Source organism: Pocillopora damicornis, chromosome 4 (assembly GCF_964200805.1).
Source record: "Pocillopora damicornis chromosome 4, jaPocDami1.2, whole genome shotgun sequence".
Classification (NCBI taxonomy): domain Eukaryota; kingdom Metazoa; phylum Cnidaria; class Anthozoa; order Scleractinia; family Pocilloporidae; genus Pocillopora; species Pocillopora damicornis.
In genome coordinates, this window is record NC_142673.1 from 26,732,213 (window position 1) to 26,744,557 (window position 12,345).

General features: G+C 38.0%; 1 protein-coding gene across 1 annotated transcript; it reads left to right on the plus strand.

Moving 5' to 3' along the window:
* Positions 1 to 9,677: 9,677 nt before the first annotated feature.
* LOC113667388 (adrenocorticotropic hormone receptor-like) lies at positions 9,678 to 11,514 on the plus strand. Its single transcript, XM_027183203.2, has one exon. It carries the CDS (start codon positions 9,807 to 9,809, stop codon positions 10,719 to 10,721), a length of 915 nt encoding a protein of 304 aa, XP_027039004.2. The 5' UTR covers positions 9,678 to 9,806; the 3' UTR covers positions 10,722 to 11,514.
* The last annotated feature ends 831 nt before the right edge of the window (positions 11,515 to 12,345 follow it).

Consider the following 12,345-nt stretch of genomic DNA (forward strand, 5'->3'; position numbering starts at 1 on the left):
AACAGGTTTGGCAACTTAATAGTGGGCCAACCAGATGCAGGGTCCCTTGACCGCGTTCATCCTAATGCTGGTCTCCCTGTGATATCCCATTTCTTTCATGATAAGGCGCTATGGGAAGACTGCTGCCGCAACTCTGGGAATTGTGGAAGTACTTTGAGGAGCGGCCTTCAGACGACGGCTCAAGATATCAAGCACCGAGACCCGGTAACTCTGAACCACTTAATAAGTGTTATGCGACATGTGGGTGACACGATAGCTCATGGCCATGGGTTGGAGTGGATAAAATGTGGTCGCTCAAATTCACAATCGAAACCGAAAAATGTACGAAAAGGCTGAACACGCGCTTAGAAAAGGCGCTGGCGGGTTACTCTCCTGTGTGACAATGCCACCTAGTTAAAATGTTACAGTATTTCCGAGTGAAGTCAAATTCACTCTATAAACATTTGGGTAAACGTAACGCGGTAGTGCGATCTGTTAATAGCGAGTCCGTTTGCAGACAGATCTTTACGACAAAAAAACCCTCTTACCTATCAAAAAAACTATGGAAAAAGTTGAAGAGACAAATACTTAAATGTTATTGAGTTATTCATAGTAGTTTGATCGATAGCAGACCGCAGAAATGACATGAGAGTGGCGAGTAAAAACTATCCTTTTACACCGTTCAGTTACTGTCCAATTACAAGCGCAGCTCAAAAGTTGACCTAACTAGACAAAGCGCGCTGCTAAATGCAAATCTACATAGGTCTAAGTATAGACATGATACTGTATTTTGTACTAAAATGGGTGTATGGAACGCCAGTATCCCTAACTGTCTTAGAGGTACAAATAATAATCGCTTTACATAATAATAATATATTGCCTATTAACTGTTGTAGAGGTAACAAGCAGTTATTTGATATTAAGTATATATTTTGCGCTCTTCGACCTCTCGGTAATTTTGGCTTTTGTCGCATGAAATTGCATATTCCCCCTTCTGGTCATGGACCCAGATTGATCTTAGTCCGATTTTGTGGCTTCATATCTCAGCTGGAAGAGCATGGTGACGGCATCGCAGTTTTCCTGTGTTATTACCCAAATGAAGCTTTTACAGTTTGCAGGTTTTTTGTCTTATTGCATCAGCTGGGATTTTCAAGATGGAGGTTAATTTTATCCAAATCTATATCTATTATCCAGAATACCCAGTTCTTGCCTCATCGATATCGCATGTTTTTTTTTAGTAGTAGCGGTTTTGTTAGCAATCTCATGATCTTTCTAACCTTGTTCTAAATGACCTAAGAGTTGCCTTAAACACTTGCAGAATGCCTAAGGCTCCCTTCTTCAATTTCAAACTGCGAAGTCGGTGGTTCGGGTCACTTGCATGGATCACACCACAGGTTTAGTTGTCGCCCTGGTTACTCTCTCGTAGGCCGAACCATTTTATACTGTACCAATGAGGGAAAGTGGAGTGCCAGTGTTCCCATATGTCTGAGAGGTATACATATCTATTACAAATTAAACTGGATAAATGGTGTGTGGTTACAACACCCATTGCAAGAATCGTTGACCAAGTTTTGTGATGCATTCTCCGAACCGCAAAACACGTGTTTTGTTGGGTTGAGTTCTGGTGTTATGACAACAGCTAACACTAACGCTATTTTCGGTTGTAGAGATGCAGGTTGAGATATTTTAAAAATTATCCCCTTAGTTAGGCTTGTGCTAAAATCCTTTATGGATGCAATTTACCAGAGCTACGTCAAGTTACATGGAGTCATCTTTTACGTAGAGAACTAAACCTTCAGCTATTAAGATGATTTAAAATCATGTTTCATAAGACAGAATAAACACAAACATCTCAATCACAAATCAAGAAGGAGCAAGGATAGAGCGGACTGCAAATATCAACTTCAAGAATTTAGATCACCATGGTCTAACGAGTTCCTTTGAAGGAATGACTTTCCACATTATTTTCTCTTTCTTCAGAATGTCCTCGTTTTCCATCATTCATACCAAATGGATTTGTTGGTGGGAGTGGGTCGGTGGAAGGATCTCAGTGCAGGTTCAGTTATAAGGAAGGGTACTCTCTTGTGGGGGCAAATACACTTCAAAATACTGATCAGGGAAACTGGAATGGCTCCGTTCCCACGTATCTCAAAGGTATGGACGCATGAGAGTTCGATTATTTTAAATTCCGCCTATGCAGCACTTTCTGTTAACTACATGGTAATCTAAGTGCCAAGTGGTGACCTGCTAGAGTTTTTGTATTACTTCATTTTCCCCCTTCTGGTCATGAACCCAGATTAATTATAGTCCGATTGTTTGGCTTCACATCTCAGCTGGAAGAGCGTGGTAACATTATCGCAGTTTTCATGTTCTATTACCCCACTGAAGCCTTTTTTGTTTGCAGGTTTTTGTCCTATTGCGTCAGTTAGTATTTTAAAGATCGAGGTTAATTTTAACAGAGAATATATCTATATCTATTTTTCAGAATGCCCAGTTCTACCCTCATCGATATCGCATTGTTTTGTTAACGGTAGTGGCTCATTGGAAGGTAACCAGTGAAAGTTCAGTTGTCAGGAGGGGTACTCTCTTATTGGTGCGTACATATTAGTTTGCACGGATTCTGGTGTAAAGAATAGCTCGCTTCCAACCTGTCTCATAGGTATGTCAAGAGTATATGACCAAAGGTGAATCCTTTCCCTTGATAGAGAGAGTTTGCTAGATGTTAACAACTGACATTGACTTTTCGACTCCATCAGGTACAGTTCCTACACAACTGATATGTGTAAAGTCATTTTGCAGCTTTCTGGAAACGTATTTTATCTTTAACTCTTTATTTTTTGTAACTTTATAATTTTCTAGTCTCTTAACGAAATACTTTACTGCTCCGGCACTTCGCAGTAATCCAGAAATGAAAAGTCAATTTCATTCTTTTTTTAATCATATTTTGATCTGTTTTGTTTTCTCCCTGCATATTACCGTGAATATAATCTTCATATATCTGTTCTCACAGAATGTCCAAAGCTTCCCCTTTCCATACTACATGGGTGCGTTAATGGTACGAGCTCAGTACAAGGATTCGAGTACAGTTTTAGCTGCAATCAAGAATATTCACTATTTGGTGAACGGAGATTAAAAAATTTACGGCAGAAGGAAAATGGAACGCCAGCCTTCCCAGTTATCTTAAAGGTATATCTAATTATCTAATTATCTAAAGCAGACGGTATCACTGCTCTATTACTGTTAAATTTACTTACCTACACATGAGTTTATACGCGTACCGAAGAACATCAATACATCAGAGAGCTGTACACTAACACAGCTATATATTCTTTTTTTAAGATTGTTCTCAAATGAACCGCACTCTGGAACACGGGCGCATTGATGGTGATGGATCCACATCAGGTGCAGTGTATAGCTTTCTATGCGATGAAGGATATATGCAGCATAGATGGAGAAACCTCGTTCTGCTAATGGAATGGCAGCATTCCTGTATGTTTAAAGGGTAGGTTAAACTCTCAGTTTACTGCTTGATTACCTTTTGCAACGGCCGATCTGTTATGCATCAATATTTTGTTATCATCCATCTAATCTCACCGTCTAATCTAGTTGTGTCGTACAAAAACTGAGCAATTCGTAGTAGCAGAAGTAGTAACGGAGGAAATAGTGGCATTAACAGTTAACAGTTCTTTTGGTATCGGTGGTGGTGGATGTTTTGCCGGTTGTGAAAGCGGTGTCCCCGTAATACTCTTGATAGTAGGAGGGTAGGTAGCGATATTAAAGTTCTCTGTGTTCGCGGCATTGGTGGTAGTGATGATTATTGATTGACTGCGGTGACAGTGGCGATATTGGCAACGATGCCGATGGTGTAGTGTTGATAGTTTTGATGCCAATTGAGATCATTTTAATGTGAGTGGATGGTAGGAGCTGCGTTATCTTCTTGCGAGTGCGTGAACTAATAGCAGTGGTGGCAATGGTTCAAACGTAAATAAAAATACCTCTGAAAGTCTCTCATATGTACTTGCCTCTCATTGAACAACTTTCAATTTACCCCAGCTCGTACAGATAACGAGGAAAAGGATCAGTACAAACGACTGGTACCTTTACGTCGTGATTGGTGCTGCAATCCTAATTTTGATAATCGCAATTGGCCTGTTGGTAATTTGTTGTCGACGGAGGTCAGGTCAAAATGTTACAGCAACCGCGAAGAGTGACGAAGAGGCAGAACCAGAAGTTGTGATGAGACCAAAAGTACCTGTGGATAGTAAAGACGAATGTACCCCTGCTCTACAAAACGATTTCTTTAAAGATCCTGTGGGTGTGATGTAAATGAAAGATCTCCGTGGACTGTAGCTATGTTTTCTGGATTTCAGAGTGTCACGTCTTTGATGCAACTGTTTTAGAGCCCTCTTTAAACGCTTGAATATTCCCGCCATAACCGAACGCTTTATCAAGAGATCCTTCCTTAGTACTTTACTCAATATTTGAAATGTCTGTTGAGTTAATTTTTGAAGTGGCGACCTCAACTTAAAGAGGAATATAAATGAAAATCCATGCATAGCGATAAGCTCCATTAACTTACCGTCTTGAAGCAATTCAATTTGAAAAGTAAATATCCACACCCGGAAACGTTGCTAACGACTTGAGGAAACATGTCCAGTAACTTAGCAAATCTGCCGGTTATCGAGTCGGTGTTTCCGAGATTAATTAACTAGAAGCTAAATGTTGTCAATATTTATTTCAAGGTGTAATTTATAATGTTTTCCAATTGGTGTATAGAGCTTCATTGTTCAAGAAAAAATTATAAGTGGTCTTCATTAAAATTTTCAGCCTTTAATCCAAATGACACTAAAGAAAGCTTTTGACCTCAGCATACATTTCTATACATTTCTCAGAAGTCTGAATGTCCAAATTTTAAGCAAACCCTGAAACTTCCCGTGACCTAAAAACTAAAATGCAACGATCCTTAAATGATTAGAAAAATTGTTTAATCTTTCAGTGAGAGATTTATTTGCTTAAAACAGGATTCTAATGTGATACGAATGAATCAGAGCAAAGTTTTCGGGAGAATTTGAGACCGTGCATTCATTTCACCTTTTTTTGAAGACACCGGGGGTATTATCAGTATCAATTTTTATTTTTGGCTTTAAAAGAATGTATGTATTAATTAAATTACCCGATAAACTGCTAAAGCAATCAAAGGGCATCTATCGCACATTCATATTTACTAAGGAAATTGGTTTTCCTTCATATGCCAACTCCCGCTCAGTGAAAATAGACATTTCCTATCAAGGCTCAGGCTTAAAACAAGTGAATTACTTACGTCATCTGATGAGTCTGACAATATTTTTAAAAAAATCAAGTAAGAGAAGAGACGAAACTTTCTTTTAATCTGTTTCGTAAATTTTGCATTTTCACAAACAGGTGTATTTCTTGGCGTGTGTTATCAGCCTTCTTGCATAAGACATACTAATAAAAATTCACTAGCTTTTCTGCTGTTGATTTGATGAAACAACTGGGTCGATTACTTGGCAGGCAAGACAGCTTATTATTTTTCCCATCCGAGCTGTAAAATAAAATTAGTTTCACCTTTGTTTATTATAGGCCCCCTACAAGCACGGACAATTTTGCTCTGTTTCGCATTTTTCCTATTTCTTCGAAATTTCTCCTCACAGAGCAAAATGTTGTTATCCTCTCTGTCACTGCGGGTCAACTCTCTAATTTCAACAACAAACTTTTCATTTCAGTTTTCCAGATTGCAAATGCGAATCAATTTAACTTAAGAGCTTTCCGGGGCATGAAGCCTTTCGGAAGAGACCGCAGTAAAATTAATTAGATACATTTCGCGTGTGGTTTGCCTTGTTTGTTGCTGTTCCCTTGATGTCGGCTGCTTTTGTTTTCGTTCATATAACGAAACGAATTGTTTTTTTGTCCGGGATATGTCTTTCCATTTTTTTTTGACAAATTAGTTAAATACTTCTGACTGTGTTCTTCATCTTGGTCACCCCCTCCTTTTCTCCAAGGTTTATGTGGTGATTTTATCAACATTTTTTCTAATCTCGCTCGCTAAATATAGATGTTTTTTAAATTTTGCATTTGTAATATATCGATCTAAACTAAAAAGTTGGAGATCCTCTACCAATCTTAATTGAATTTACTTTGCGATTGTTCTAAATTAGAGTAACATGAACATCCTGCTTTGAAGAATAGTAAGTAACAAACTGCGTGTAAGGTATGGTAGTGGAAAAGTAAGCGTGCTTGAAGAAGTTTGCAAAAGGCGACGGAACGATGCTGCTAAAACTGTCTCCCTTCATAATCAATTTATGCTGTCACTTTGAGCATTTTACCTCTCCTTGTTATTATTGCTAGAATGTCCTTACAATTAGAGCCATATTGTATTTCCCATCGATACCCGCGTCTTTTAATAAGTGTCTTCTGGGTCTTGCTGTCCCTGACCTCGCAGTGGGATTGTTTTTATAACTCAGGTCTGGCACAATGATTGCATTGGACTCGAGTAAGAGCAACAGTCAGTTCTTGCGTCCTTCTGTCCTGACAATTCAACTATTCGATGCGTTTTCGGTGGCAGGAGCATCTTTTAAGGCTATCGTCGCCACTGGACAGACCACTCGCTGTTTATCAACAACTGAGATCATCATGAAAAACCTCGGGGAGCCTCTGGAATAGGCAGAGGACCCAGACTCATTTATTTAGGCGCGTGCGTTGGTAAACTATACTTCTTATATCATGTTCTTTAAAATACATTCATAGTGAGATGGAATAAAAGTGGCTGTGAGACACTTGACTGAGAAATATAGTTTCCACCTTAAACTCGCGTATTATTATCTTAGGAACTGATTTTTACAGTTCATGCATAGTATCGTTGCTTTAATGCCACCTTTGGAGTGAACAGAAAAGATATCGAGATCATGCACTGACCCAACACAGTGAATCACTTCGATTGTTTACGATCTGATGTGGAAAAGAACGGGGGGAACAGGTTAAGTTTATTAGCTCATTGAGTTGTTTTATTATCTTATGTAGATGTTGGGGGCTAGATCGATCAGTAATACCTCTGCGGACGAAAATAATCCTGTGTTTTTCGGAGATAAAAGTAAACTTATTGAATTTACGGCGTAACACTTTTAATTTCTTTCGGTCAAAAACACAAAACATGAAATGCGTGCTGAATTTATTGCTCTAAGGCAGAAAAAAACTGATTGGGTTTTTTTGTTAGATTCAAGTAAACACATGATCATCGTGTCAAAACTGATGCAAATATTCTTGAGCGACTGTGAGGCGAAGCTTGACATATGAATAGAAAAGGAGATTTGGCTTGTGTAGACGAAGAAACTTTAACAAATAAATATGAAATCGATCTTCGAAAATATGGAAAACTACTTAAGCTATAATGAAAATAAGGCCTGGAAAAAAAATTCAGCCTCCTAAGGGATTTGAATCCATGCTGGTTCGAAATAAACTCGTGAAGTGGCGAACCCATAACGATAGCGAAACCGCAATGTTCGCAGACGATACCAAATTGTGCAAAGAAATTAGATCCAACGATGACGAACTTGCTCTACAGACGGACTTGAGTAATGTAGGATCTTGGTCCACTGAATTGGGCTTAGAATTCAATAAGACGAAAAGCCACCACCAGTCCATCACACGTAAAACCAAGACACTGAACACTGCTTACGATAAGATTGGAGCTAAAACAAGTCACGAACGTGATCTTGGCGTCTGGGTTTCCACTTTCACCCATATGATTTTTGTATATTCACAGTCATCGATTCATCACTTCACAGGTTTATTTCGGTGCAACCTAATGACCAGCTCCCCGTTGCCCTTAAAGCAATCTTGGAGAGCTTTTCCCCGCTTTCCAACTATGAGATGTTGATTTATCTCACCTCAGTGGTCATGTTCCTAAAAACTGCAAAACTGTTATTGCCATCTCACCACTACAAAAGCAAAAATTTGATTTGTTTACAGAAACTTTCGTCCCGTCAACAATCTTCCATTCATTTTCAAGGTAGTGGAAAAGGCAGCTCATAAAGAATTCGTCAATAACTGTAAAAAAATGCTCCTCACCCTAAATTCCAGTCCGGCTTTCGAAAGTATCACTCAACAGAAAATGTTCTCTTAAAGGTTCGAGACCTCAGCGCTGCTTTTAATACCATCGAACAATCTTTTCTTTCAAATACTTGGCAACAAGATTTTGGGGTCACCAGCGCTGCTCTGGAATGGTTTGACTCATTTTATCTGATCGTAAAGAGCAGTATCCATAGAGAAAGATTTTAAGAAATGAATTGGAAGATTTTAAGAAATTCTTTCTCTATTACTTAACCGAGCTTACCATCTTTCTTATTTTATTTACAGTGTATCCCTATTGGTGATAAAACCTTCGAAGACTATGCCATATTATTCAGTCTTAGAACCTTCCTTCCGTCTAAGGTTATGCTTTTGTATCCTTCATTACTGTAACATTTCTTTTTAAGTCTACCTAAACATCAATCGTTTACAGAAGGTTCAGAACGCCGCAGTTAGGGTGATTTTCCAGATTACGAAATGTGACCACATCTCACCGGCTCTCATCGACCTACATCAAAGATCTTTTTTCTCTTACACCTGCCTCTAACTATACTCTACGCTCGTCTACACAACCTATTCTTTTCGTTCCACGGGTCAATCGCTCCACACTTTTGGATCGCCCTTTTGCTCATGCTGCACCTGCCTTATGGAAGTCGTTTCCATTACTAATAAGATCTTGTAGCAGCTTAACTACCTTTGAGAAACAACTCGAAACACATCTTTTTTAGGAAAGCGTCCAGTATTAGATGTAATGAAATGTAAACCGCTATCGAATATGTACACAGTTTTCAGCGCTATATAAATGTTTTTATTATAATTAAGAAATGTACTCCCGACCTTCCTACGTGTGACTGATAAAAATCTATTTCTAAAAGCCTTCCTGTTATTTATTTGATGAATTGTTCGGTTGGATTTCTTGGCAGGCAACGCAGTTTATCATCTTGCCCATTGGAGTAGTGAAAAATAAATTGGTTTCCGCCGTTATGTATTATAAGCTCGCGATAATTCCGCTTTGTTTGACATTTCCGCTATTTCTCTCGAAAGTTCTACCTTAGAACAAAATGTTGAAGCCTCTCTGGCGCTAAATATCTCGATGACAGGTTGTTTCTTTTAGTTTATTAGGTTACTAGGTTGCTGGCGTAAATCAGTGGAGGTTAAGAGCTTTAACGTGCTTAAAGCCTTTCAGTAGAACATATAAGAGACTTTTGAAATATAAATTAAATTATTTCGCGTGTGGTTTTCCTTGTTTGTTGCTGTTCCCTTGAGGATGGTCGCTTTTGTTTTTATCCAAACAAACGAGTAATTGGTTTTTCTAGCTCAGTCGTACCATTTATCTTGAAAAATAAAATATTTTTAATAACCTTTGATCTTTCTGGTACGTTCCTTTTCTCCATGTCGGGAATATAAGGTAATTTATCAACCTTTTCCTCCAAATGTTTCATTTTTCTCATTTATCGGCGAAGGTTAATGTATATTTATTTTTAATTGTTCATTTGTCACTTAGAAACTTTTCTTCAAGGAAATGGCAAGTTTAATTTTATTTACATTGTACTAAACTGTAATATATCTACCTGAGCCAAACAGGTGGAGATTCTCAAACAACTAAACTCACTTTGCTTTGCGATTGGTTGCCGGCTAGCGTAGCATTTACTCAAGAAGATAATAACTCAGACATCCTGCATATCACCCTTGACGAGTAATGAATTAAAAAAAAACTACGTGTTGGGTGAGGAGATTGAAACATGAGCATGTTTGAAGAAGAATGCAAGAGGCGACTGAACGAAGTTGCCATCACTGTCGACCTTCATCATAAAGTTATGTTGTCTATTTGTGTATTTTACTTCGCCTTTTCACCGGTGGCGATTGTTGGAAATGTCCTTGTAATTCGAGCCATGCTGAAAGTCTCATCGCTACCCGCGTCTTTTAAAAGACTAATTCTGAGTCTTGCTGTCTCTGACCTTGCAGTAGGATTGTTTTTACAACCGATGTACGGCACAATTATTGCGTTGCAGTTGAGTGAGAGAAACAGTCAATTCTTGTGTCCTTCTCTCCTGACAATTCATCTATTTGTTACGTTTTTAGTGGCAGGAGCATCTTTCATGACCATCGCCGCCATTGCGCTGGACAGGCTTCTAGCTGTTTATTTACATTTGAGGTATCAAGAACTTGTAACGCCAAAGCGAATACAAATTCTTTTGCTTCTTCTCTGGCTAGGTGCAGCTTTTGGAGCATCAGTGTTTATTTCACTGTCCAAGCTTTCTGACTTGATCGCTGTTATAACTCAAATCATTGGATTTACTATCACAACCGTTGCATATTTTTATCTTTACAAAGCCGTTCGATATCATCAGAATCAAATTAAATCTCAGTGTCAGGTTCAAGACCAAAATGCTGTCCAAATATGCAGGGAGAAAAAATCAGCTCTAAATACCTTATACGTATACGTAGTTTTTATCGCCTGCTACTTTCCACTGCTATTTTCAAGTATTCTTTTGATGGTTGATCACCCAAGGACATCTTTTCAAGTGGCTTATAACATCTCTGGATTCATGGTTTTCCTCAATTCGTCTTTAAATCCATTCGTGTATTGTTGGAGATATCGCGAGATTCGACAATTTGTGAAAAACAGCTTTAAGGGAAACGTCGACTTACCGTAACTGATGACGAAAATTATAAGCGAACGGAGGAAATAAGAATCCAATATTTGGTTCAAAACATTGGAATATTCCATTCTTTTCTTTTCGCAAAGAGCGTAGGAAAAAAGGAAAAATGTACTTCCCCAGAAGGAATCGACCCACAGATCTTTGGAGTCCACGCGCCGATGCTCCGACACTGGGTTACTGAGAACTCTGTGTTGAATTTGGCCATAGCAATGTTCATGAATGACATGTCTCTTGCAAACTACTAAGATCAGCATTGTTACAAGATTTAATTGTCTCAAAATTTGAAACATCTCTAATTGTATCATAAGCTAAATTATAAAACGTAGTTGTGTGATTTGTAAATACTCATAGAGATAAATTTCGAGATTTCCTACCTCACATTTTTATTTGTCTTTTTGTTGCTTTTTTTATCTCAGCTACAACAGATCTGTTGTCAGACGTATTATTATCATTAGAGACTGTTAACTATCATGCTATTCATTTGCATACGTTCATTATTCAAACTTGTTTACAGTCCTTAGAAGTAACTTATTAAATTGAAGAGGAATTCATTTCGCTTCGTGCAAAAAGCCGTTTTCCGTAATTATTGAGAGTTTTGCAATATTTCGAGATTTTCCTCCAACCCCTTAAGGAAATTTGTTGGCTGTAGAAGATATGAAAGAGTGCAGCGGATATAAGGGTGATTTTTGTAGTAATCTTATCTGATGACAAATCATTTTCAAGCTGAAAATAATTAAATTTTTTTGCTTCTATACCATGACAAAAAGTAATAAAGTGATCGTTCCGGAAATAGTCTTTTAAATGTATTTCACTCAGCGTCTGTTGCCATCACGTTTTCAATAGAAAATAGTAGAGAATGATTCGCCCAACAAACTCGCAGGCAAATAATAATTTTGTTTCATGTGGTTTTTTTCCTATCAATTTTTACTGCGTTATGAAACCTGAACACTAGCGTGTAGGTGATTTCGGTATTGTTGAGTTTATTATAAGCTGTATCCGGCTTACATAATCCATTGGCTAACGACATGGTTTGTGTCATGCATACAAAGAAAGGCAATATCAAACAGGAAGCATGATTTGTTCTTCGCACAATAGTCCAATTTATTCCTAACTTCACTAGCAGGTGATTAGAACAATCGATGTTTATAAAGGAAATTTAAAAAATATAATTTATACGAATATAGCAACAAGAACAATACCAGTCATCGAGTAAATGCAGATCTGTCTTCATGTGGTGATAATTTTGAAAGAGGAAATTCGTTACAAGCGGCCATGTCATATCGTCAATGAAATTCATGGCTTTGTTTTCCTTATCGGGCCGGTTTGATTAAGTTTCCCCTAAGAAAAATCTCTAGCGATCAAATGCGTTATTATTGAGAGAAGTAAAATGTAATTTCGTTTCTGTGAGAATGTAAACACACTGTGGAGGCTGATTGGTTTCCGCACAGCCCCATCCAACATTTTGCATTTAGTTCTTGGATAGAGAACACAATGACAAAAACAATACATTGCCATTGGGAAAACAGATTTGTTTTACAACAGTATAGGGCTGTGCGGAAATTTTATCAGGCTGATTTTTTATTGTTATCCCAAGCCAAACCTGACCGATCCTTTAACA